The sequence below is a fragment of the Struthio camelus genome, chromosome 14 (assembly GCF_040807025.1).
Source record: "Struthio camelus isolate bStrCam1 chromosome 14, bStrCam1.hap1, whole genome shotgun sequence".
NCBI lineage: Eukaryota > Metazoa > Chordata > Aves > Struthioniformes > Struthionidae > Struthio > Struthio camelus.
The window spans coordinates 5,725,228-5,752,675 of record NC_090955.1 but is presented as its reverse complement, the minus strand read 5'-3'; the positions used below and the strand labels follow the sequence as shown (position 1 = coordinate 5,752,675).

The 27,448-nt window shown below is 50.2% G+C and overlaps 2 protein-coding genes across 14 annotated transcripts in view; one reads left to right on the top strand and one right to left on the bottom strand.

Annotated features, from left to right (window-relative positions):
* The window catches only part of EIF4E3 (eukaryotic translation initiation factor 4E family member 3), a 37,010-nt gene extending 13,209 nt beyond the window's left edge, over positions 1-23,801 (bottom strand). For 2 of the 13 annotated variants that reach the window (XR_011134443.1, XM_068906999.1), the window contains exons 1-3: positions 17,400-23,359; positions 16,785-16,803; positions 10,573-10,654 (exon numbers count right to left, since the gene is read on the bottom strand). Coding sequence is in view for 11 of the 13 variants with exons in the window: in XM_068906999.1 (XP_068763100.1) it covers positions 10,573-10,654; positions 16,785-16,803; positions 17,400-17,435 (137 nt within the window). In the remaining 2 variants the exon portion in view is untranslated. Of the gene's footprint in view, positions 1-3,929; positions 3,998-4,671; positions 4,790-10,572; positions 10,655-16,784; positions 16,804-17,399 lie in introns of those variants that run through there. The other 11 variants (XM_068906997.1, XM_068906996.1, XM_068906989.1 and 8 more) reach the window with 11 other exon arrangements.
* Positions 23,802-24,042: 241 nt separating this feature from the next.
* On the top strand, positions 24,043-26,082 carry GPR27 (G protein-coupled receptor 27). The gene has a single exon (XM_009689080.2). The coding sequence runs from the start codon at positions 24,074-24,076 to the stop codon at positions 25,217-25,219; it is 1,146 nt and encodes a 381-aa protein (XP_009687375.2). The 5' UTR covers positions 24,043-24,073; the 3' UTR covers positions 25,220-26,082.
* Positions 26,083-27,448: the final 1,366 nt, after the last annotated feature.

The following is a 27,448-nucleotide window of genomic DNA, read 5'->3' as shown; positions in this document are numbered from 1 at the left end:
AATTTTAATGCCATTTCAAAAATCAGCTAAGAATCAGCTAAGAAATACAGAATATTCAGCTCTGAGGTCATCAAAGGATTAATTTTGAGAGTTGTAAATAATGTATTCCGGACAAACTATGTGATCAGCTGGCAGAAGAAAACAACCAACTAGCAGACCATTTATTTAAAAAAATTAAGGTGATGGACTATTCTTTTATTTCTAGTAACTTGCTCGGCAAGCGCTTCATGCCCACAAGACTACACAGCACTATTTCAGCCTTTCATCCCACTCTGGAAAGCGTCATTCATCTTTTGGGTCTCACCTCTAATGCCCAAAGCTTTTTTATTAAAAAAATACTTAGAAAAGATGAAGAGAACGCCAAAATAACTATTCAACTACCCAACTAACCCTTTTTTATATGCTATATTCAGCTTATCTTTTTAAAATGTTCAAATTTATCAGGAATACTCTGCTATACCTCTAGATTATTTATAACCTATTATTTCTGTATACAATCAAAACCCCAATTCATGATTTGATTAACTAGGAAAAACAAACTATTGAAAGGACTGTAAATTATAAAATGATAACATGCATCAATTTAAGTTTCAGTTTTGCACCTTCTACTGCACTACGAGAAGTTACACTTGCATAAAATAGGATTAACGCAGGAGTCCAAGGCAGAAACAATATATCAGTCACAGCCAGCCAAAGCGGCAGACATTAAAACAAAGTACTCAAGCTACAGACAACAACAGGAAAAAGCACGTGGTTTCCTGCAAAACCACAGAACGCTGACATATCTGAAGTGCTGCATTTCTGTGATAGACACCCATAAGCTCCGTAGATCAGCATAGACGACAACCGATTCGTTTTTGTGCCTTGAATCCCATGAAATAGTAACCTTTTGAATTTGAGTCCATAGGAAAAGTTTAGCTTAAATCAGCACAAAATGGCACATGAGTTTCAAATGACTTCTTTATTATTCCGCCATGAGTAATGAACAAAGATAAAAAGATAAATTCCATTGTTTTATCCATGAATAAAACACCTCCAGGTGGTTGCACTTATGTTAATGTCTAGCACTGAACTGTAGCTCTTCTGTTTCCCTACAAAGAATTAAGGGTAGGACTTCTGATGTGCTCAAATGTGCTCACGTTGGCCTTTGTTTCCCAACAGGAATCTTATCATGGCCTCAGTGGGAGCAACTTTAAAAGCAGCTGAGCATTTCAGAAAATACCACTGCAAGTATTTAGGTGCAACTAGTTTTGGTACAAATAAGCAAAATATTTAATTCCAAAGCATATACTCAAAAACATGCTGTGGAAACTAAACAAATCTAGTAATCCATTCTGAATACAGACAAAAGATGGATTTCAAGCTATCAAAGCCTGTCAAAATGCATTTACTGGTTTGCATATTTGTATAATATTAACCATCATTTTTCATTGTAAGCCACCTACTCATGAGCTTTAAAAGATGAAATAGATGATTCTAGATAAATAAGATTTTGCTATAGGGAAGAAGGGAAAGTATTAAGTTTTGTTTCAAACATTTGATGTGTTCAGCTATAAAAACTCACAATTATTATAAAAATGGCTCAATTACAAGAACTTATCTACTAAACTTTATTTATATAAAACTCACCAGTGTAACACGGAGCGAGAAAAATAAACATATAATGTGTTTTCTAAGAACATTTTCACTTTCCTAGAGCAGACTAATAGCATCACATTACATTTGATAACATTTATTAGCATGTTCTTCCTCCCAAAAACCAGATGCAGAAAAGTTAAACTGGTCTTACCACAGAAACAAACTAACTTAAAATCACTTCTAGAAGTCAGGCAAGAAGACATGACAGGCCAGCCTTGATCCTACAGTCCGACCTGTACAGATGTACACTCAGACTTCAGCTGAAGAAAGGGGATCTTTGACAAAATTCAGCTAGACTTTTGTACCAGACTGTAATGCGATCTGTGCTCTTTTCTTGGTAGCACTGATTTGTAAAGAAGGGAACTGATATTTTCCTTACTGTTGGCTGAAATTGGTACATTAGCAATACTAGCAGCTCGGATGCAGGTAGGCTTTCAAAAGATGTCTTTTTGCAAAGGCACGTAACGTCCCCATTACCGCATGTGCATTCACACACATTGTACCGAAAACTGTAACCACGGACAAAACCTCCAGCTTCTCACGGTGAGGCTGAAAAATCAGGCAGCTACTAATGCTAGTAAATTTTCTTTATTATTTTGTAGGGAAAGGCTTACTCAGTGTGGCATTAAACATAAAATGGCATATAACACCCCATCTAAACTACAGCTGTGATTTGCAAGGTTTACAAAGTAGGCTACTTGCTTCATGCCCATATATACATGAAAAAAGTGCAATCAGGTTCACATCTTTATATTTACGCAAAGATCAAACCCATATCTACCTCCCAAAATGCCACTAAGGGATGGTTTCCAATGCCAAACAGCACCTGTTATCGATGACACCGGAATCCTTGATGGTCACCGCATCTGACTTTTCCTTTTGTGCAGTCCTCATGTTGAATGCGCTACACAACCTGAATACAATGACCAGATTTCTAATCCTTGTTTTTAATTTGTTATATTCACTGAGGCATACCCATATTTTGTTGTAAAAAATAGAAAGACTGCTGAAAAATTGAAAGACAAGAGTTGCAAAAATGAGAAATGCAATCTTTCATTCAAAAGCCAGAGACTGTTATGAACGGGACCCAGCACCAACACAGAGCCTCACTGAAGCGAACGCGAGAGCAAAGCTCTCCAGCGTGAATCCGCTTCCCGAGGAAGCACCGACGGCATCTGCCCGCCTTGCTGATATCCCACGTCTTGTGATGCCACCACTGCACCGCATGCAAAAGCACTACCAATGGGACACACAGGTATGCACTTGGAGACTTGCAGCATGGAAAACCAAACAGCAGATCTAAACTCCTGGCTGTAGGACCTTTAGCATAATGACCTTAAGAAATTTTTACAATTAAAAAGAAAATCTCGTTTCTCTTAAGAGGAAAAGCTGATGGCTTCTCTCACTTCTTTTATGAATGGGCTGACCGCCTGACATTTGAAGATCATACATACCATCTTACCTGTCAGACTGGTGAATAATATTCTCCCACCTACTTTCACCATTCTCACTTTCCTAAAACAAATATGGGGTAATACATGCGAAAGCGGTATTAGATGGTACATACTGTAGTCACCCACACTAAGAAAAGGCTTAGTGCTTACAGGAAATGCAAATGTCCAATACCATACATGAGGCAATGATAACAAACTTGACCTGCTCACAGGATTACAGCTTCCAGATGCTATGCTTATGCTAAGGCGTTTACAGAAATAAGTGCTGATGTGAGATAAAGACACGCACTGCTGAAGCAGGAGATACATCATGTGACAATTTTATAAAGGTGAGGTCATTAAACCTAAGGCAGTTATTTAGTAGCGTATCACCAGTTGCTATACATAGCACTGTTTAGCTGATGGGTATGTATTTTAACAGTGTCACTTAACGATACATTTTGGAGCTCTCAGAACCTAAGTTATGGACTTCTCTCACAGTAATACAGTAAAAAAGGCCACTCTGCATATCCACCTCAGCAGGTCTTTAGCCTGATTCACAAGAGCCACTTCTTCCTGCATTTCAGTCCAAGTTCGGGGCGGTACGCGACGGCAGTCAAAATCAACCGCATCTCACCAGAAAAGCACCGCTGCCCCACGCCGCGTGTTTTTTGAAGTAAGTGAGAAAAAAAAAAAAAACAAACCCGGCAGGTGGCTGCAGTCCAGGGAAAGCTGCAGATCGGCGTGGCTGTGCCGATGCACCCGGCAGCCGCCGCGCTGGGCCTCCGCGCGCGGCAGCAGGTTATGCTCATGGCTGCGCGTTAAAAGCTACCTCCGGTGTCCCTTTTAATGCCTTACACGGCTTTTAGCTGTATGAAGCACCCCTTCTGCTGTCCTCCTCCTTCCCTGACGTTACTCTGTGATTGCTGCTGGCAAACAAAACACAACAGGTTTTTTGCGTATATATCAGTAATCACGTTTGGGCCGTTGGCCCCTTATTTTTTCCAAGACACCCTGAACTTCTGAAAATTGAAGGTGACTGTTGGTGGTGGTGGGGGGGTTTTTTTCGCCCCCCCCCCCCAAAAAAAATTGCATACGCTCCTAGTTTTATAATTAAAGAAACAATAGTAGCTGATTGTGGAATCATGGCGGGGGGGGGGGGGAATTAGTAGGAAGAAACCCTGCTCTTTAAAAGTGTGAGAGACAGCGAAATGAAAATTTAAAATAAAAAATACAATTTTTTTTTTGTTTTTTTTTTTAAAGTCATGCTACAACCCAGTAAAGCCGGGGGGACTGCCCGGCGGCCTGCGGAGACCCCACCGCGCCGGGCCGCTGCTCCCAGCGCAGGGGCCTGCCCCGGCGTTCACGAAGGGCCCTGGGAGGAGAGAGAGGTCTCCTTCGGCCGGCCAGGGCCAGGGCCGGGGCCAGGGCCGGGGCCAGGGCGGTGACGAAGGAGACGGGCAGGCGGCAGGCTGGCAGGAAGGGCCGCGGGGGCCGGGCCAGGCCGCGCAGGCCGCGGGCGGCGCAGGCCCCGCCGCCCCGCCGCCGGCCGGTGGTGGTGGTGGTGGTGGTGGTGGTGGTGGTGGTGGCCCGCACTCACTTGTCGAGCCAGAAGGTCCACGGCGAGTGCAGCGGCAGCTCCGGGCCCGGCGATGGCGGCGGCGGCGGGGCGGGGGGGCGCAGCGCCATCTCCCTCGGCCGCGCCGCCGCCACCGCCCCGCCCCCGCCGCGCCGCGGGGGGCGCCGGGGACCGGGACGGGGACGGGGACACGGCCGGGGGGGGGCGAGGGACGGGGGGAGAGGGGGGCAGGCCGCGGGACACGGGGACGGGACACGGGGGACAGGGGACACGGGGGAGAGGGGTACACGGGGGTGAGGGGACACGGGGGTGAGGGGGACACGGGGGTGAGGGGACACGGGGGAGAGGGGACACGGGGGTGAGGGGGACACGGGGGTGAGGGGACACGGGGGTGAGGGGGACACGGGGGTGAGGGGACACGGGGGAGAGGGGACACGGGGGTGAGGGGGACACGGGGGTGAGGGGGACACGGGGGACAGGGGACACGGGGGAGAGGGGGACACGGGGGTGAGAGGACACGGGGGAGAGGGGGACACGGGGGTGAGGGGGACACGGGGGAGAGGGGGACATGGGGGTGAGGGGGACACGGGGGTGAGGGGACACGGGGGTGAGAGGACACGGGGGAGAGGGGACACGGGGGAGAGAGGACACGGGGGTGAGGGGACATGGGGGTGAGGGGACACGGGGGAGAGGGGGACATGGGGGTGAGGGGGACACGGGGGTGAGGGGACACGGGGGTGAGGGGGACACGGGGGTGAGAGGACACGGGGGAGAGGGGGACACGGGGGTGAGGGGGACACGGGGGTGAGGGGACACGGGGGTGAGGGGGACACGGGGGTGAGAGGACACGGGGAGAGGGGACACGGGGGTGAGGGGGACACGGGGGAGAGGGGGACATGGGGGAGAGGGGACACGGGGGTGAGGGGGACACGGGGACGAGGGGACACGGGGGAGGTGGACACGGGGACGAGGGGACACGGGGGAGAGGGGGACACGGGGGTGAGGGGACACGGGGGTGAGGGGGACACGGGGGAGAGGGGACACGGGGGTGAGGGGGACACGGGGGTGAGAGGACACGGGGGTGAGGGGGACACGGGGGAGAGGGGACATGGGGTGAGAGGACACGGGGGTGAGGGGGACACGGGGGAGAGGGGACACGGGGGAGAGGGGGACATGGGGACGGGACACGGGGGTGAGGGGACACGGGGAAGAGGGGACACGGGGGAGAGGGGGACACGGGGAGAGGGGGACACGGGGACAGGGGACACGGGGGAGAGGGGACACGGGGGTGAGGGGACACGGGGGTGAGAGGACACGGGGGTGAGGGGGACACGGGGGTGAGGGGACACGGGGGTGAGGGGGACACGGGGGTGAGAGGACACGGGGGTGAGGGGACACGGGGGTGAGGGGGACACGGGGGAGAGGGGGACATGGGGGAGAGGGGACACGGGGGTGAGGGGGACACGGGGACGAGGGGACACGGGGGAGGTGGACACGGGGACGAGGGGACACGGGGGAGAGGGGGACACGGGGGTGAGAGGACACGGGGGTGAGGGGGACACGGGGGAGAGGGGACAGGGGGGAGAGGGGACACGGGGGTGAGGGGACACGGGGGTGAGGGGGACACGGGGGTGAGGGGGAAACGGGGGAGAGGGAACACGGGGTGAGAGGACACGGGGGTGAGGGGGACACGGGGGAGAGGGGACACGGGGGAGAGGGGGACATGGGGGAGAGGGGGACACGGGGGAGAGGGGGACACGGGGGAGAGGGGGACATGGGGGAGAGGGGGACACGGGGACGGGACACGGGGGTGAGGGGACACGGGGGAGAGGGGACACGGGGGAGAGGGGGACATGGGGGAGAGGGGGACACGGGGGAGAGGGGGACACGGGGGAGAGGGGGACATGGGGGAGAGGGGGACACGGGGACGGGACACGGGGGTGAGGGGACACGGAGAGGGGACACGGGGGAGAGGGGACAGGGGGGTGAGGGGGACACGGGGGTGAGGGGGACACGGGGGAGAGGGGGACATGGGGACGGGACACGGGGGTGAGGGGACACGGGGGTGAGGGGACACGGGGGAGAGGGGGACACGGGGGTGAGGGGGACACGGGGGTGAGGGGACACGGGGGAGAGGGGGACACGGGGGAGAGGGGGACACGGGGGAGAGGGGACACGGGGGTGAGGGGGACACGGGGGTGAGGGGACACGGGGGAGAGGGGACACGGGGGTGAGGGGGACACGGGGGTGAGGGGACACGGGGGTGAGGGGACACGGGGGTGAGGGGGACACGGGGGAGAGGGGACACGGGGGAGAGGGGGACACGGGGGTGAGGGGACACGGGGGAGAGGGGACACGGGGGTGAGGGGGACACGGGGGTGAGGGGACACGGGGGAGAGGGGGACACGGGGGAGAGGGGACACGGGGGTGAGGGGGACACGGGGGAGAGGGGGACACGGGGGTGAGGGGACACGGGGGTGAGGGGGACACGGGGGTGAGGGGACACGGGGGAGAGGGGACACGGGGGTGAGGGGACACGGGGGAGAGGGGGACACGGGGGTGAGGGGGACACGGGGGAGAGGGGACACGGGGGTGAGGGGGACACGGGGGTGAGGGGACACGGGGGAGAGGGGACACGGGGGAGAGGGGGACATGGGGACGGGACACGGGGGTGAGGGGACACGGGGGAGAGGGGACAGGGGGGTGAGGGGACACGGGGGTGAGAGGACACGGGGGTGAGGGGGACACGGGGGTGAGGGGGACACGGGGGAGAGGGGGACACGGTGAGGGGGACACGGGGGTGAGGGGGACACGGGGGAGAGGGGACACGGGGGAGAGGGGGACATGGGGGAGAGGGGGACACGGGGACAGGGGACACGGGGGTGAGGGGATGCGGGGGTGGGGGGGACACGGGACAGGGACACCAGGGGTGAGGGGGACACGGGGGACAGGGGACACGGTGGTGAGGGGGACACGGGACACAGGAGTGAGGAGGACACAGGACACAGGGGACACAGGGGTGAGGGGACATGGTGAGGGGGACACCAGGGGTGAGGGGGACATGGGGACACAGGGGACACGGGGGAGAGGGGACACGGGGACAGGGGACACGGGGGTGAGGGGATGCGGGGGTGAGGGGGACACGGGATAGGGACACCAGGGGTAGGGGGACATGGTGACAGGGGACATGGGGGAGAGGGGACACCGGACACAGGAGTGAGGAGGACACAGGACAGGGGACACAGGGGTGAGGGGACATGGTGAGGGGGACACCAGGGGTGAGGAGGACATGGGGACACAGGGGTCAGGGGGACAGGGGGCACGAGGATAGGGGACACGGGGGTGAGGGGGACACGGGGGTGAGGGGGACATGGGGACATGGATGAGGGGGACATGGGGACAGGGGACACAGGGATGGGACACAGGGGAGAGGGGGACACGGGGGAGAGGGGGACATGGGGGCGAAGGGGACATGGGGGACAGGGGGCACCAGGCATGAGAGGGACATGGGTGAGAGGACACCAGGGGTAAGAGGGACGCAGGAGACAGGGGACACCAGGGGACAGGGACGCAGGTGAGGGGACACCAGGGGTGAGAGGGATGCAGGACAAGGGGACAGGGGACACCAGGGGTGAGATGGAGGGGCACAGGCAAGGGGACACCAGGGGTGAGCAGGACACAGGACAAGGGGAAAGGGGACACCGGGGTGAGAGGGACACAGGTGAGGGGACAGGGGACACCAACAAGGGGACAAGGAGCCCCAGGAGGGGTGCGAGAGGGAGGGACGGTGAAGGTCATCAGTGGGACTCTCAAGGGGACAAGGGACAAAAGAGGGGAAGGGGACACAGGCAGGGAAAGGGACAAACCTGCCGGCAAGGACGGGGCCGGGAGAGGAGGGATGGGCAGGGCACAGGTGGGCCCCCAGGGTGGCTCCAGGATGGCCCTGACCCATCACCCCGTGCTTGTCCCAGCGCGTCGCCGTCCCTCCAGCGCAGGCACCGTGGTGGGGAGCCTTGGGCTGCGGAGCTGCAAAACTGAGGCTTCAGGGTGCCTTCGCGAAGACTGCCTCCTGGTTCAGTTTGGCGTTGCAGTGCTGAGCAGCAAAGGATCTAAATGGCTCTAAAAGTTTTAGGGCACAAAGCTCTCACACGATCACAAAACGCGGGGACGACAACAGTACAAACTGACCATGCATGGAGACCACAGCACCACCAGGAATCGCTTGAAAAATAGGGGAGGGGGGGCAGAGGAATTATTTGTCTTCCCTGTAGCCTATTTAATTTATGTGCTTGCTTCTGTATGTTCCTCCTAATCCAGCATGGACATGTGCTAAAACCTCCCGTTATTTTCATAACAGTATTTTATAAATTAAGGCTCTCCCCAGCGGGACTATGCACAGTAGTAAAGCTAAACACCCACAGAAGTGATAGCAGGATCAAAGACCATGAATCACATAGGATTCCTCGCACGCGTATTTAGTAGGATGAATAATTTTACATATAGTTCATCCTCAGAGAAGAATCAGTGGAGCCACACTCCTTCATAGAAACGAAATCTAACAGTAAGAAAGGGCAGAGATCACCCATAAAAAGCAGTATGTACAGTAACAACAAAGAGACAAAAAAAGTTAATGATTATATTGTGCAGATGGAAAATGCTAACTGCTTAGCCAAATTAAATCAGATCTGGAAAACCAGTTGCGCCATCTCTTGCAATTTAATTTACTCCTCTCTAAATAGAAGGCAGAAGATAATGACCATTTGGGAGAGCTCGGATGCTACAATTCATTGACATGCCTGCTCTGAGCTCTCCCTCAGTTTTGGTGGTGAGCCCACCAAATATGTTACTCTTGAAAAATACCAATAAATGGCTGTATCCAGGGCCAATAGCCTGGATTTTCTCAGCTCTGGAGAAGAGAAGGCAGGAGGAGAGTGCTCTTTCTTATGACCCTAAGGGACCACATCTTGCTTCTGTGACTGTCGGTGTCAGTCTCCACACCTATTACATTTTTGCTATCCCTCTGCTGCGGTTGCCAGTGCAGTGTCCATTTTTGGATATGCCGCACAAGCACTCTGGAAATAAGGCCAAAACTACTAGAATATATTACAAAAAACTAACTAACTTAAAATCTACCACCTGCCTCTGTGACGGGAAGCATAAGCTTCAATGAAAACCTCCAGATTCCATTATCACTGAGCTAGTCATGATTTAAAACATTATGTCTCAGGTTGAAAACAAATTATTATGTTATGAACAATCATCTGAGCTGGGAGTAACAATATACAAGTACAACCCCCACACCTCCAAGATACAAGTACAACCCCCACACCTCCAAGATACTGAGTGAATACCAGGCTGCAGAGTCTGCATCATTATTCCAAATCAGACATGTAAAAAAGCCTCAGTTCGTTTCTTGTTTACATCAGTAAATACCAGGCTTCACTGCAGCACAAGGTACATTGTGGGAATCTCAAGTAACAGTAAACTCAGGGAAGGGCAATCACAGCATGCACTGAATTAGCGCATCCTTTGCCTACGGAGATTTCTAAGAAGTCGTGACACAAAGGCAAAAATGAGCCTCCTGAGATGCACTGCACAAGGAAAAACGATGCTGAGAACAATATCCTCGCTCTTCTTAGCCACTTTGTGCTGCCAGCACTTAAACCACCTCAATTCAGAGATTAAAAATCCCAGGAAAGCATGAGCACTTTTAGATATTCATAGGGCTTTAATTAAAAAATATGTATTTCCCTGATAGTTGCCATTTATCTGAAAGCCTCCTCTTCAAATAAACTCAGTTGAAGCCATCTCCTGTGCTTTTGAACCTTTTCAAGCGGATTTACAATAAATACACTGCATCATGGTGTAGTTCTACACTGCAAGATGGTGGTGCAAAGATGAGATGAGTCAATTAAAGCTCACCGTGAGAGAAGGGTCGCCTTCCTCCAATCTTCACTTCTTTTCCCAGCTCCCAAGCATGTGCTCCTGTTGCTTGCAGAGTATTCTGGATAAATATATATTTTTGTCACGTTAGTGAACGGAATCAGATTATGAAAGGGTCTTATGAAGCAGACCTGTGTGGCTGAGAGCAGGAGGGAGGGAGTATGACCTTCCCACTACAACAGCAGTCAGCAGTTAGCTTAGCTCAACTAATTTCAGGTAACGAATGGCAAAAAAAAAAAAAAAAAAAAAGTAGAGTTTGGAAGCACATTCTGCGTGCTTCTAGCACTGCTTTCCTGCCCCCAGGAAAGTACCTGAACCTCTTGGCCACAAGCAAGGCCCAAGTCGTTTCATGTTGGAGCTAATTAGAGCTGAAGGAGGCACATTACAGCCAGAATAAACAGCGAATACTGCCTAACTCTTTCCATGGTCTCACTTGAGATTTAAAACCTTGCTCCTATAATCCTTGCTGATCCCAAAGCCTTGACAGCAATGGGTTTATTACATGCGCTTGGAAAGTTATTTGCCTGCTTAAACAGCTTTTCACACACCCTCTGCTCCCAGCTAGAGCAGAGAATCCCTATAATCTGGAGAAATCGTGGTTCGAAGGGGCAGAGCACATCGTCAGACGTTCAGGACCATCCTTCCTCTCACCGACAGCTGTGTATTGTCACTGTGGCAACTACACTACCTGCATGCATGAGAAACGCTAGGAAAGCATTCGGCTTATTTTAGCTATATTTTAATGCAGTTTAGCACCTGGAAGCAAGGACGAGAACAAGCGCCATATGAGCAGTCACGTTTCATGTCTACACTGGAAACGTTCCACAGTTCATCAGCTATTTTAGAGATGATAGGTGCGACACCTTGGAAAACTTCTAGTAGATTAACTGGGCTTCGTTCGGTGCTCCTAATACAAAACAAACTGCATGAAACGTTGGGAAGGACCTCTGTCTAGCTGGAGCTCCTGTGGACACTCCTTACGTTGAGCCAAAGCTAGCGGCAGCAGCAGTCTTCACTGACTTGCGTGGTCACCAGGCTGCCGGTGCCCCTGCGGTCACAGGATCAGCCAACAGTCGTGAAACGCTGGTTCACGAGCATCGATCGCTTGCTCTAGAAGCACTGACTCTAGAAGCATATTCAGAAACACAAGACTTGCTTATGACAGGCTCCTAGGAAGACAAACCGATCAACCAAAGGCCAAAGCAGAGGTGAGGTTGAAGGGATTTTACTTGATATTTGCCTGCACAGATTTAAATAAATGTTTTTTAAAAAGCTAAAACATGGTATTAAAGCGTTGAATCCAAACGCTTTTGGCAAAAGCTCCCCCATCCAGGAATGATTTCATATCAGCCAAGCTGTTAAGTGAGGTTGCCGTGGAAACAAGATGTATTCAAATGATATGGCCAGAGATACACTGTATTTAGTGAGTTCTTCATTTGCTGCATGTTGGGAACATGTCAGCACTACAAGGTATTGCATAACTTTGTTTTGTTAAAAACAAACTGGCTCGCCACCAGCTGTTTTTCCTATAGGCTTGAACCCGGTCCCAGCTGGGACAGAAAGTTACACAGCAATACCAGGCACTGCTCCGCAGGAGAGGTTTCGGGTACGTTCGATCCCTAGGAGCGCCCATTCACGGATGTCCTCCTTCAAATGAGCGAGCGTGCTGAAGGCAAACAAGGTGCGCAAGTCCAGGGAGAGCTACGGTTTGCATGAAATCTCAGCTATGGCATTTCCTCCCTTTTGACATTTACCCAGGTGTTATTACTGCAGTTTGTCATTTGAAGTTTACTCCCGAGGAACCCGTGCTGTTGGTTGGAAAAGTGTGCTTCAGGAGGGAGCCCTGACACAGCTGATATTGATACCCATCTTTGGTTCAGTCTTTGGAGCTCCACAAAGCAGAGGAAACTTCCTTAGCTTGCAGAATTTACTGGTCCAAAAAGAAGTTTATTTCAACTGCATCCTTTCCTTCCTTCTCAGAAACATTCCTCCATATGCATTGTCCAAGTCTAAAAAAAAAATCTATACAATTATATAACAGTAAAGCCAGTTCAGGTATTCATGGAAACCCCTCAAATGACCAAATGTCCTTGTAAGCACAGGATTCCTGTTAACTTACTGTCTGCAAGTGATACTAGAACAAATTTCAGAGAGGACTATGTGCACACTGAACTCTGAGTCTGCTCTTTTAGCTGCGGAGCTGTTGGAAAGAAAAAGAGCAAAAATTGTTCCATCTGCTAGGAGTAAATACTTATTTTTAATATGCACAAAACTAATGGAATAGTTCTTGCTCAAGTTAAAAATCAAAATCAAATCACCTTTGGCCATGACACTATGTCTGAAAATGAAAGATAAAAATGGCTACAGAACAGTTATGATGGGCAGCACCGTGCACCTCTTACACGGTGGTATATACAGGAAAGTGTTTTAGGTGATCTCCCAAGGGATCAAGAATTCCTGATTGCCTGATAGAAGCTGACCAGTAAGTAAAGGTCAAACAAAACCTTGCCCTTAAAGCTGTTATGTAACTGCATACATTGTGAAACACTTCAGAGAAGGTAGCAGCATCTCATAACCTCCAGTTCCAGGGCCTATGGAAATCAAATGGGAGTTTGCTCACTTCTAGGCCAGGTAATCCTAAATTTCTCCAAGCTTTCTTTCTATCGCAGTTTATAAAGCAAAACCTAAGGCCAAATAGCTCCGCTGGCATATGAAAAAGCAAGCAAATTTCTGCCAGATGTGACTATCCGCATGAAGCAGGCAACACCAGCTCCCTACCTACCTCAAATCAGTACGCGGGCTGGAATGACTTGATCTTTCCAGGATCTTTGATGCATTTCAGAATCACAGCCCTCCTTGATTACCGTTGCTTGGGAAGAAAGTCTGAACCTGGTCCAAAGCCCTTTACAGTTAAGTAAAGGCACGTAATGACTTAAATATGCTTGACATCAGATCCTTACTCTTCCTGTCATCTCCAGAGAGCTGCACTGGCTTAACTCAGCACCCAGTCCATCCACCAGTGTAGAGAGACCTGAATTCCTCACTTGGCTTTAGATACTATGTTTCTGCTTTCATCCCTCCCCCTTTCCTTTTCCCGTGCTTGTAAGGCACCGAACCACATGCAGAAATGCAAGAAACCTGAAGGACTTCAAAAGCAAGGTTTGTTATATGTAAGAAACAAACTCCAAACAGCTTTCCTTTCCTTATTTCCCAGTAAAATATGTGCAGTGTTTCACTTAGTTATCTTTTCCCTAAACATGGGGGTCCCAAAATAGCATCATCCACCAAGCTCATTTTATGTTACATTAAGTCAAGAAGAGTGTTATTGGCACCACATCCGGCAACTCCTTTGATGTGGAATATCAGCTTAAATGCAGATCTCTTTTTTACAGGCAGCACGGTATACAGCTGAAGGAAACAATATGCAGGAGTCAAATCCTACACATTGAGCAAAACATTTTGGTCTGTACAGCAGAGTAAGCCTGAGATGGGAAGCCTCAACTGCTATTTATATTGTAAAAATTAAAAAAAAAAAAAACTAAAATGAAAATAAAAACCCCACAGAAAATAATAAAAGTATCATAGGTTTTACACTCATCTCTTGCAAACTGTGAGTTCACTACTACTCTGTGGTTCAGCTCAGGCGGGTTATCTCAACTTTCTCCCTCACACTCAAGCAAATTCTGTGCCCATCAAATTTTTCCGACAGTAAAGCCAAGGACCCCTTTGGAAATAACCGCTAGAGGGAGACTGAGTTCATGAATGTAACACGCAGATGTAGAAAAGTCTACACCTTAAGGGAGAAAAAAAGTCCAAATTGGAGTAAAATGTGCTCCACCTAGTTCAGGTCAAAATTACGCCCTGTGTTTCTTCTTCACATATAAAATTGGATGAAACTCATGGGTCAAATTTGGCTTCGTTACTGTAAATGGGGGGAGTGTTGTGTAAATGAGATCAGTCAGTCGCATGCTCTCCTATTGTTTGTAAGACTGGTTAGACCGAATCGATTAAAAAAACGCACCAAAAAAATACCCCAGCCACTGAAAATACTAATAGCGGTATCCTAGCAACACCACAGATTCCTTGTGGACTTTGTTCTGGAGTCTCCAGTCTTATTTCATCAAAATTATTGACTTTCTCGAAGTCTCTAAACGACTATCAAAAACCAGTTAGCGCTTAAAAAATACAAACATTTAATTAGTCACATTAATAAGTAAAAAACGAGAAGGAGCACTGCATGCTAGCGCTCCATGTTCACGGAGCACGATTTAGCTCCCTTGGAAATCACTGTCAAAATTCCCGCTTTGCTCACTGGCAACAGAGCTGGGTCTCTCCGTAGAGAACGGCGGCGAGTGGCCTTATAAAACTTGGCAGGTAACGCTCGTTTCCCAGGTCGGACTCACACGTTGCATGCATGAAATTCATGCAGATCTCGACGGTCCTTCCAACCACGTGCGTCCTTACTGTAAACGTAAAATAGCATCCAAAGGATATACACAGGCTTCGTGCGAGGCTTTTCTGCTTTGTACATAACCAAGGTCTTTTTTTCTGACCTTCGTTTTTATCTAACTGCAACACTGACCACAAAAAATCTGAAGTCCTGTTGGATCTTTCCCAAAAGCCTTTCCGTCTTCTCACTTTGTCAGCATGTGGACAATAAGGAGAAGCACGTTTGGTCCTGAGGACAACAGGTGACATTAATCTCCTGGAGCAGTACCTTTAAGAGTTATGCTCTTAGCAGGCAGTCTTTATACAAAGGGAGTATTGGCTATTTGGGGGAGACTTTTTCCCTCATTTTGCATCCGCTGGAGGGTCAGTGAAGTGAACTTCATTAGATAGAATACAGGAGCAAAAGATCAGATAAATAAAAAATGAAAGCAGCCAATCCTCCCAAAGAAAAACCCTTAGTACAAAAGGGACAATGAAAAAAAAAACCACACAAATAAGCTATTTGTTATCCTTAACAGCATACATGATGATCTGAAGAATTTCAGGGAATTTTGTCATTTAAACTCAGCGTTCAGGTAAGCTTAGATTTTAGTCACAATTTTCAGCTCCAAATTACATCACAGCTTTCTGGACACTTTTTATCTGTTATTTCAAGCTCTGCTTCTGTAAGTTAGTAAGAACTTTTACCAGAGAGAAAGTGCTATTAACATAATAGATTCCATTTCATTAGACTGCCTTAAAAGCTCCGTTGATAAAGTAGTCTGGTAAAAAATATTTCCCACGCTTTATTTAGCCTGCAAAAGTTGGTACAGCCCCATGAACACTTCTGAACTGCAAAGTCTTTTTTACGTGCTATTTCTAGAGCTCAAAATTGAACAACAAGACAATGTCTTTGTTGCAGAAGTAATTTAAATACAGAAGCGTGCGTTAGCATCTTTCAGCCCCGAACATTAATCCGACGATGGCTTGATTTTAATTCTGGACAGAGCGCTGGATTGTTTGCATGGCTTCAGAAAGTAGTTTTGGGAAATGCTGAACTGGTCCCTGCAAGTTGCTTAAGGCCACAGTAATGGGCTGCTGAAGTATCATCCCTTGCCAACACACTGGCAGGGGCCTTGCTTAGACAGGCAGCACCAGGTTAAATAAGAACAAACATTAACCTAGTGTAAACTGTTCATGGACTCTCTTATATTGCCAAATCTTACAGTTTTGGTCACGTGGAAAGTTTTCACACTCCTTATCCTTTCATTTCAACCCGTGCCCAAGAGCCGGGATGCCAGTGAGGCAGCGGAGGGGCCGTGGGGAAGGAGGGATGTCCATTGGCACAGCGTGCAAAATAAGAGAAAGTAGGACTAGCTTCAGCCTAAGCTGTGCACAAGGATCATCCACACATCAACAGGAAATCTAACACATAAGGACAACATACCAATAAAGAAATCAGATTTCAGATTGCATTTGCTTGAGTTAAAAGATAATGTCAGAAGGGTGTGCGTGCGTGTACAGGAAGAGCATAATGTTAGGAAAAGCACAAACAGTACCACCCTTTGGGTATTTCCTAATTAAAAAAAAAAAAATAAGTGAACGTGCAAGTTGAAGCAGACTCTGCAAACAATTGCTGGATTCTAGAAGTGACAGCAATGCAAGGCAATGCCAGGAACACTAATTGATGTCAGCGTGGAAAAACTTTCAGACAAAATGCATGTGCAGATATTATCTGTGCAACTACAGTGTGAAATTCTTACCTAAGCACTTTCCGTATTGCTGCAGAAGAGAAAAGAAAAAAAAAAAGAAATTTATCTAGAACAATTACACTGTATAATTGCACTTAAGTCATTATTTTGTATGATCATACCTCAATATAGCTTATACTGAAAGATACTTTTTGGCAAATCTGCCAATGAACTGATGTCAGCAGCAGGACAGATTTCCATTAGTAGTACCTCCAGCATTTCAAATAATTCTCCCCAATGATTAGATCAATTCCCAAACTGCTCCAGGGAGAGCAATTAAAATAAATTTTAGGAACACACACCAAATTATGTTCCTAGTTACACCTTGCAGCAGCACTGTTGGGATCATTTATATCTGGGCAATAATTAAAAGAGGGAAAAAAAGTACAATGCACAATAAAAATGAAGATGCTTTGACTGCCCGAAGAGGAGTGTCTCTCTGGCATTTCGTAAGAGCGGCAGTTGCAACCAGGAGCAGTCCTACTGACCAGGTGCAGCAGGATTGCTTCTGATGGCAGATACTAGTAAATAGCAAGTGGAGAAGACAAGATGGGTTGAACACATGCTGAAGAAGTAAAAGCTTCTTTTCACATTGACTTTGAAAATAATCTTTCAGTTGTACATGACCTCTTTTTTAAGCCAGTGACTTTTCTGGACGGACATTCATAGTAGCTCTGTCTGAAAGCAGAGAAAGGGAACTGGTGAAAATAAGTCATTTATAACTAAATAAGTTAACTATAAGAAGTTCATAACTAAGACAGTCACCCTTTGCTCTGAAAGAGTCTATGCTGTTAGTGATAAATTTGCTGTGGGTGTCAACGGGTATTTCACCACTACGAGGGCGGTAGAGTCGTCCTGCACCGATGAGACCGCACAGTCCCTGCGCAGGGAGCGTAGCTTGTTAAGTTGGAAATCAGTCAAGCAGACAAAGTTGACGACGGAGCATATAACGCATTGCCCGTTTTTGCCGCAGCCAGTTGTCACCTCAGCCCACGGAGATGGCTGCAGCGCACACGCGCATGCAGGTAATTAGCAATACACCTATTTAGTGACAAAACGTCATAACCCTTCCTACTAATATAGAAGACTTTCTGCTTGCTGAGAAGACCCAGAGCCAAGGGCTCCTAAAGGCAACAAGCTGCTTATCCCCGGACTAAGGAGCCTGCAGCACCCTAGTATCTCCAAAAGCTCGTTAGCTCCACAGCATGGAGCTGGGACATCGGGTGCACGAGCAGACGAGCAGTGCCTGCAGGTCACTACAGCACAGACGAAACTTCTGGGGTTGGCTAGTCTGCAGCACCGCGGCTCAACAGCCTGAAGCCATTCCACTTTTCTTTAGGTATAAATCGGGGAAAGTTTGATCTAGTCAGACACTCCTTAGGAACGGGCTTTGCTAGTACAAGAGCACGTAGCTAGGACTCAGCCCTCACAGCGGAGCCTGCACCCATCTCCCTGCAACGAGCCGGCACCCGCAGGGCTCAGCGCCTCGCCGCGCGGCGGCAGGGAGACCCGCGCACCCCTACGCGTGCGTACATACGCGCCTTACGTACGCCGGCTCTGCTTCTCTTCCGTGCTGCGCTGCGCTCCAGCGCTTGCTGAATCCACGGCCAAGGGGTGCAAAGTACAACCCAAGCACACGGCCATGAGAGGGCACTACGGAAAAACGAAGTGAAGAAACAGGAAAACGCGTGCATGGGGAGATTCCCTGGGAGATTTTTTTAGAGGAACGCTGTTCTGTAACTTTCTTGGCACGTCTGTGGCAGGGACTGGAATAGCAGCTAAAAGCTCCTGTAGCAAGACACGACGTCGCTGATATTTCCCGTCTCGTCCCGTGTCGCCGGGGAGCCCTTCCACAAAAGAGCCACTTCTGAGGAACAGCATGCCACCAACAATTCAGCCGGTTCAGTTTAGAAGAGACCGTGACAGACAGAAGTGAGCAGGAAGGAGCTATTCTTCCCCTCTCCTTTTCTTCCCTCTCCATTGAGCCAACCCTTTAAAGCCCAACTTCCCTCGCAGAACATTACAGGACTTTCAGCAAGTGGCCTGCACGGAGACGTTCACAGCCATGACACCTGCGTCTGGTTCTTTCCAGTCAAAATAATCTCCTACTCAATTATGGAGAAGAATAGAGAAGCTCAGCCTGACTCACACTCACATGGGGGAAAAATGAGAGGAGTTGCTCCAGTTCAAACCGTTCAGCTCGCTGTGGAGGAGGATCAGCACCACTGCGGGACCACGCTTTCTCTCCCTCGGCACAGCACTAACGGATGGAAAAGACCTGAGTCCACTTCCTTGCTGTGCCAAATATACTCCTCCGTTCTTCTCTACTCCCTCCCCAAGAGAGCATATGAGGTATTAAACAGCTAGGAACAAGCCCTTGAAGAATGTGATAGCTAGCTGTCGGGTTCCTCTCGTCTAGCCACCAGCAGTTCTGCGCATATTCGGCCACAGACGCTGCGCCACCATCTAAGAAATCCGGATTCAACAACGACATTAATATTCGCACCTGATTTGGTTTGATTTGTACATTTTGCATTATTGTACTAAGAGTCACGTGAACAGAAACACGCCCAAAATGCTTCATTAGTGTTTGCCGAAGGCAGACCTGGTCGCTGCTGGTTTATTTTCTTCCCAGTGGGATGGCAGTCCCCGGTGTCCCACCGCCGACCTGGCAGCTGCACCGCTGCAAGCAAGAGCGAGGGCTGGGGTTTCTGGTGTTGCTTTCAATCTCGCTTCGTTCTTTTACTCGGCATGTAACACAGCTGCGCCGTGAGTAGAGGGCAAGCATGAATCCTGTGCAAAGCAGTTATTTTGAGTAGTAACGTAAATTTTGCAGACCTAAAACTCCTCACGCTGATTGCTGCCATCTCCCTGTTTACGGGTACTCCCCTTCCATCCCCAGGGTTCATCTCTTCGCTCCCACCTCGCAGTCAGGTTTTAACCTCTCCCAGAGAAGGGACAGCCTTTTTGTGTTGCTTGTGTTAGCACCCTGGTCCCTGACTTATCCTGCTAGGTGCAAAGAGAGCAGAAATAACAAATGCAATACCGATAGTTGTCTAGAAATTACAGGAAGTCAGTAAGTGGGATGCAAACCTTTCCTGCACCGATATCAGATTCAAGCCTCCATTATCCTTTTCTGGTACACGATGACCTTTGCGTCTCCCTGATTATTGAGCCTGAAAATTTCTCCTTGCCTGAATGTGCATGATAAAGAATTGCTTTGGCTGATGCTCTTACCTGTCCTTTCTGCTTCCCAACAGCGTGGCTGCCACAGCAGAGGCTTTGGTTTTATCCTCCAGGCATATCCACAGGTTATTTCCTTCTACTTCTCTTACATCACACTGGAGAGGGTACTTTGATTTTGACTACAGTAGTATCAAGGAATCCAGGATATTCCTTTCTCCAAAGCGTTATGCAGAGCTCCCCGACACGTGAATACAAATAACAACAATAATAAATAACAAAGACTTCAGTAAGAACACCAGCGACTGCTCGAAAGAAGGCAACATGCCTTAGTATTTTAAGATGCTATATTTCAGCTGCCTTTCCAAAAGCTGACCGTTTAAGGCAGCGAGAAGAGGACATGAAGAGGCAGACAATTAATGTAAAGCACATGGAAAGGTCAGGGGAATTCATCTAGCTTTCGCAGCACCATTTTGTAAGCAGAGAATAGCCCTTCATTAAACTCATTTTGTGCACTTCTGATTGAAGTGAGAAAGGAAAATAGCTTAACACACTCATCACAGTCCCTGGCAATTGTCCCCCAGCGCTGCTGAGAGAACGCACGGATTTGGTTCTCATCAAGCTACGTCCAAATCAATACATACCCAATATTTCCAGTCCCTACCTGCACATCAGGAGGCAGGAGCCTGGCGTTTCAGTGCCACATTCTGCATCAAGGGACGTACCCAAGGGCAAAGACGCCCCCATTGAGCAGCAGCCTGCATGCCCGTAGACTCACAGCAGCACCAGACCTGATGGCTCAGCCGTGGAGACATTGTGGGTGTCCCTGGGGCTCCCTTTGACTCTTTGTGGCAGAAGCTTCCTCACACACCGCGGTCCCTGAGGACAGGACAGCTCCACGAGCAGCTTCCCTGCAGCAGAAACTGAGGGGACATTTTAATATTCCCTTCCTCAGGATCCACCAAGGGCCTGACACACAGCCCTGCTACTTTGGCAGGACCTCATGCCCACTGCATGCAGGAGTAGGCAAGAAGACACTGGCTTATTCTGAGGAACTACTAAATATTCCATTTGTCATTTTTGAGCCACAGACCCAGTTCTGATCTCCAAATACTGACCTTATCTAAACACCTGAACGGAGGCTGAGCCCAGATGGGGAACTTGGTCGAACCTGATGGGTCTGATGCAAAAAGCACCAGATGTGCCCAGAGCTCCAGGTGTCCCCAGTTGTGCTGGCCCGCTGGCTAGCTCAGATGACCAGGAGCAGGGAGCGCTCGTCCTCTGGCAGGAGAGGAGCAGAGAAGTGGAGACGCGAGGAGTTTTCGTGCAAAACACAGGGTGAATTCTGACTCGACGGCATATTTCATGCAAGGTCTGCGACCCCAGTAAGGACCCGCAGAGCAAATCCCTGGCTCACGCTGAAGGGAGCAGTACACAGCAGCAGCCTCACGGGCCACCGAAGGCTCTGTGAAGCACCATCCCCTCTCCGCTCCCCCCTGGCTCCAGGTGTTAGAAAGAGGCCTGACAAGATAGCAGGGAGTTACGCCGGCCCTTGCACCAGCTCTGCCGTGCTGGCTGGCATGCAGGGAGACAAGAAACCCTCCCCGCAGGCACAGGTGTGTCCTTCTCATTTGCTCACTTGATGCTAAGCTCAGAGAGCTAACACAGGCCATGTGGTGGCCTTTTCTCACTCCCTTTTACTCCTTTGGACAGGCACGCATCCCCAAGGAAAACTGATCCTTGCACGCAGGCTCGGGCTCCCAGCAGCCTGCACCCTGTTGTGATAGTCATTAATTTAGTCCATTGCTGCACTGGGGGCAACCGAGCGACCACGTTCCTCCGTTTCTTCCTGCGAGGCACCGTTCCTCTTGCTGGTGCCTGGAAAGGTAGGCTCGTGCGGGCTGTAAAGGAGACACTGCACACCAGATACTCAAGTCACTGCCTACTGCACAAATGTGAGAAATGCCTTGAAAATTGCACAAAGCACTGAACAGCCCGTAGGCAATTCTCTGTCACAGTAAAACTTCAGTGCAAATGAGAAACCTAACAACTGAAAACAGCTCGGATGTACTGGCAGAAAGCAGCCTCATTATCCACCTTCTTTTGGGGGGTTTTGTTGGGTCGGGTTTTTTTGGGAGGGTTTCTTTCCTTTTTTTTTTTTTTTTTTTTTTTGCTATCAGGACTTCTCCGCTTTCCAAATGATAACGATAAACACCAGCTACAAACCTACGGACAACATGAATTGCCCTCAACAGATCTTTGAGCAAAAAGCTGATTGTGGTTTACCAACGTTTAAATGGCATGAGTTCAACAGGGTGACTCTGAAGGTCTCTGGGGCCACCAGCGCCTGGCGGCAGGCAACCCAAAAAGTCACATTCTGAAATAGGCCACCTAGATCTGCCCCAAAACTGTTCCACCTACAACTTGGGAGCTGATAGACAATTTAATTGCCATAGTTTCTGGAGTAACGTTGAGCTTGCTGATGTCTTTTAATAGAACTCTCCGAAAGGATTTAAGCGGTGCCCTTCACCAGAGGCCATGAAGGAAACTCGGTAATAGTATGATAATTACATTAGCATCTCAAGTGAGAACCAGCTCTCGCTGCGTTGTCTGCTCTACCAGGCACACGGAGAGGCCTTGCCCCAAATAGAGGAGGAAGACAACGTGGGAGAGGAAGGACAAGTCTCCGTGTCTCACAGTCCTTCCTCCGGCTCTTGGCCTAGGGCAGTTAAATTGCCCATTGTAAACGCGGGCCAACAGTACAGGTGTATCAGCATAAGCTCGGTGCTGGTTAGGCCAAAGGCATTTCAAGCATCTCCCAGAAACCTGCTCGGCTCTCCACAGGCCACATGAAACTTCAGCTTGGACCTGGGCCAGCGCAGCCAGCGCGCAACATACAAACACACAAAGCATAAATGCACTTTAAAGATGTTTTGCCATCCCCCTTCTTAGGAATTGAACGTCAGACCCCAAAACCCTCTAAAACCATCAGATTGCTGGCTTGCAGAGGCGACTTTTACCTTACGGTCACACCACAGGGTCTGCCGCACCAGCTCGCCATAAACCTTCGCTCTTGCCGTCCAGGAGGGAACACAACACCGAGCCCACGCGGGCTCTGACGCCGGGAACAGGTCCACGGAAACCCACGGGCCGCTCCCGGGCGAAGCGGCTGCAGCAGAGAGAGACGTAGATTTAGCGTGGCTAAACTGCCAAAAAGCACGGCTGCGACCGTGAGCTGGGGGAGGTATGCATCAGTGTAACATACACGCAGCGGGACTGTTCACATACACGTCTATATTTCGTGCCTGCACGGGGAGCCGCTTCACGCGTCGCTATCCCCGCAGGAGAGCGGGGCGGCTGCCTCAGGTCCCACCGCTACGGATGCCAAAAATTGGGTAGTTTTTCCCTAGCTCGCGGGTTGGTGGGGGAGAGATGCGCATGGGGCGGGCGGCGTGCTGCGCGCCCGCGGAGGGCGGCGCGGCTGCCCGCGCTGCGGGCGCGCCCGGCGGGGAAAGGGGGGGGGGGGGAGAAACGCGCATCGAGCCGCTGCCCGCGAGGAGGAGGAGGGAGGAAGGCGCGCGCGGAGCGGAGGTTGGGGGGGGGTCCCCCATTGTCCTCGGCGGGGGCCGCGCAGAGCGCGCCGCCGCGGTGCGCTGTGCGCAGGCTCGGCCGGCCCCTCTCGCCCCGCGCCGCAGGAGCAGCTCGGCGGTAAGCAGAGAGAGAGAGGTTGGGGGGGGGGGAAGGCTGCGCGCCGCTCCGCGCCGCTCCGCGCCTCAGCGCCCCCCTCCCTGCCCTAAGCGCCCCCCGTCTCGGCTATGGGGCGGCGGCGGCGCGGAGCCCGGCGCGGCGGGGCGCGGCTCTAGCGCGGCCGCATGGCCCGCGGGCAGCCCGGCGGGGAGCGCGGGGCCGGCGCCGCGCGGAGCCGGAGCGGCCGAGGAGGAGGAGGAGGAGGAGGAGGAGGGCGGCGGGGGAGGAAGGCGGCGGGCATGGGGGCGCCGCGCTGCGCGGGGCGGGCGGCGGGAGGCGGCGCGGCCCGCGGCCCCGGCGCGCTGCCGCGGCGCTGAGACCCCCCCGGCCCTGCGCGGAGGAGGAGGAGGAGGAGGAGGAGGAAGGCCCCGATGGCGAACGGCAGCGAGCTGGGGAGCAGCAGCAGCCCGCACCTGCCCAGCGCCGGCGGCCTGCTGAGCGCCTCCGGGCTGAAGCTGGCCACGCTGGGCTTGATCCTCTGCGTGAGCCTGGCGGGCAACGTGCTCTTCGCCTGGCTCATCCTCAAGGACCGGCACCTGCACCGCGCGCCCTACTACCTGCTGCTGGACCTGTGCCTGGCCGACGGGCTCCGCTCGCTGGCCTGCTTCCCCTTCGTCATGCTCTCGGTGCGCAGCGGGGCCGGCGCTTGGCCCCACGGGCCCCTCAGCTGCAAGGTGCTGGCCTTCCTGGCCGTGCTCTTCTGCTTCCACGCCGCCTTCCTGCTCTTCTGCGTGGGCGTCACGCGCTACATGGCCATCGCCCACCACCGCTTCTACGCCAAGCGCATGACGGGCTGGACCTGCCTGGCTGTGGTGTGCATGGTGTGGACCCTCTCCATGGCCATGGCCTTCCCGCCCGTCTTCGACGTGGGCACCTACAAATTCATCCGGGAGGAGGAGCAGTGCATCTTTGAGCACCGCTACGTCAAGGCCAACGACACGCTGGGCTTCATGCTCATGCTGGCGGCTGTCATCGCTGCCACCCACCTGGTCTACATCAAGCTGCTCTTCTTCATCCACGGCCACCGCAAGATGAAGCCGGCCCAGCTGGTACCAGCCATCAGCCAGAACTGGACCTTCCACGGGCCGGGGGCCACCGGCCAAGCGGCTGCAAACTGGACAGCTGGCTTTGGCAGGGGGCCCACACCGCCCACCCTCGTGGGCATAAGGCAGGCTACCCACAGCCAGATCAAGAGGCTGCTGGTGCTGGAGGAGTTTAAGATGGAGAAAAGGCTCTGCAAGATGTTCTACATGATCACCTTGCTCTTCCTGCTCCTCTGGTCCCCCTACATTGTGGCCTGCTACCTGCGGGTCTTCATTAAGGCCAGCTCCATCCCCCAGGTCTACCTGACCACCTCCGTCTGGATGACGTTTGCCCAGGCAGGGGTCAACCCCATCCTTTGCTTCATCTTCAACAAGGAGCTCAGGGTCTGTCTCCGAGCCCACTTCCCGTGCTGCCAAAGCATCCAGAGCACCCAGGGCACGATCCTTTGCGATCTCAAGAGCTTCGGGATGTAGGGAGGCTTTTCTCAGTCGGAAAAGCAAGAAAGGTGGATACCATTTTCTGTGGTTCTGCATATGATCTCCAGAGTGTGACCTGTGGGGGATGTACTAAACCACCGCCCAGCACCCAAACCTTAGGCTGTAAGAAGCTATTTTATTTATTTTTCTATATTTTGCGTATGCTCTCAGAACATAAAAGGTTGCTGTCTGTGGGAACAGGCACTCCAGGAAAACACCCCCAAACCTTAGGCTGTAAGAAGCTGTTTTTCTGTGTGATTGTGTGGTTTTTAAAAACAAAACAGGGCTCCAAGTTTCTGGTCTTGCTTCTAACGTTTCTAGACGTGATTCCAACAGATACGGATTAAGGCCATGACATTTTTTTTCCTATTCCTGTCTGTTTTGATAAAGGCTTAACGATTTTACTCATGTAATATTTGATAAAGGCCAAGACAATTTTATACTAAAGTTATTTTTGATGACCTCAAGAGGTGTTGTTTTATTATTATTTGATTTTAATTGAAGAACAAGAAGAGGACACTTCTAATGTGGTCAGAAGTCAGTTTTTGGTGGGAGCTGTTGGGTTGTTCATTCTCAAATGATTTAAGTATTTAAAGCAGTTACTTAAAACTTTTGCTTGACATGCAAACACAGCGTAGAACTAATTTCAATTTTCTTGTTGCACTATTCATTTGGTAATATTTCCGAACTATTTGTGAAACGTGATTTTAAAATATCAACTTTAAAAATAATCAACTATAGCAGTTTTTAAACCTAGATTGAAATTCATATTTTACTGCCTTTATAGGAAGTTATCTACAAACCTGGGTAATACTTGTACATTTTGACTGTTTTCTTTAATAAAATATTGAAAACCTTTACTGTATGTAATTGTTTCAGAATGGCAGCATACTGCTTTGCTGACAAGTAACTTATGTATATAGAAGGTTGTATGTCTTGTGTCTGAGTAGATTTCACAGCTGAGGTTATTATGGATGAGCAATCCTTATTTGCTGTTAGATCTCAATTTAGGTGTTTCTACCAATAAAAGTGACTAAAGCTATTTTTAAGAAGACTTAAGTTCATGATGGGCAACAGGTTTAAATAGCACCATTTTTGTTGGTCTCCTGAAACCAAATTCTGCTCTAGCTAATTGCTCTGCTGTTAATGATGGAAAAGACTGGGTAGTTGTGAATCACTAGTTTTACTAGGCAAAGCAGTTTCTCAACATGGTGTCTTGGTTAATACTGTATTCGTTTGTAAACTATATTCTTAACAGGTAATTTAAAGTCATTATGCATGGCATTTTAACTTGCTTTATTGTTCCGCAAAAACTTCTCTGAAAGTACGTTAACCAGCAGCCTGATGGCAGCATCCTGAAACAACTGTTTTAGCCATCCCAGAGGAAGCTATGTCTGACGTGCTTGCTTTCTGTGGTATCATGTAACATTTAAGAAACATTAATCATTGCAGTTTTGTAGCAAGTTGCACACAAAATGACAGAGGTAATGAGCTCAGTTTCCACGTAGAAATCTCAGTGTCTGTGGTAAGAGCATTTCTAAGAGAGTAGTCCAAAATTATTATATATCAGCTGAGAAATAGTTGTTCTGACTGAAGTGGTTGCAGAAGAGACATGCTTAATAGCTGGATGGTTGCATCAGAAGAGGGCTAAGGTGACAGCTTCAAGTTTAGGCAAGGAGTCATGAAACCAGGTGGGGTATTTGCCTTGGATTTGCCTTGCCTTTTTTACCTTTCTTCTGTACCTGTGATTTGGAAACCACAGAGGCAACGTTTCTTGGACGTGCCTAACGTGAAGTTTGTGATTTGAGCTTTCAGTGTAACGGTGCAGAAGGTAGTCAACAGGCAGATGCACCTAAATCATTGCCTTGATGCTGTCAAGGCCCGACTAAGAAATACATATAATAACGGATTACGTATCTCAAAGCTTGAAAACAAAGTGAGACTTAATGACCATTTCCAAAACTGCTAGTGAAAGCGTGTCTGTGTAGAGAAGGAAAGCTGTGGAGAACGTCAGACCGCAGCAGAAATTGGTTATCAGTGCTAATTGCATTTTCATCCTGAAATGCCAGATCACACAGCCATGAATCTTAGCTGGTGAGTAAGCAGAATTGTTGCACAGATTTACGCACAAGACATCCACGCTGTTGCTGGGAATTGTATCCTGAGCATACCTGTCATGCTTGTTTGACTGTTGGGGCTTTTCAGTGGGATTCCGGTTTCACCAAA

What these genes read in the sequence shown, in the direction of transcription:
- GPR27 (XM_009689080.2), top strand. Translation starts at nt 24,074, where the DNA reads ATGGCGAACGGCAGCGAGCTGGGGAGCAGCAGCAGCCCGCACCTGCCC.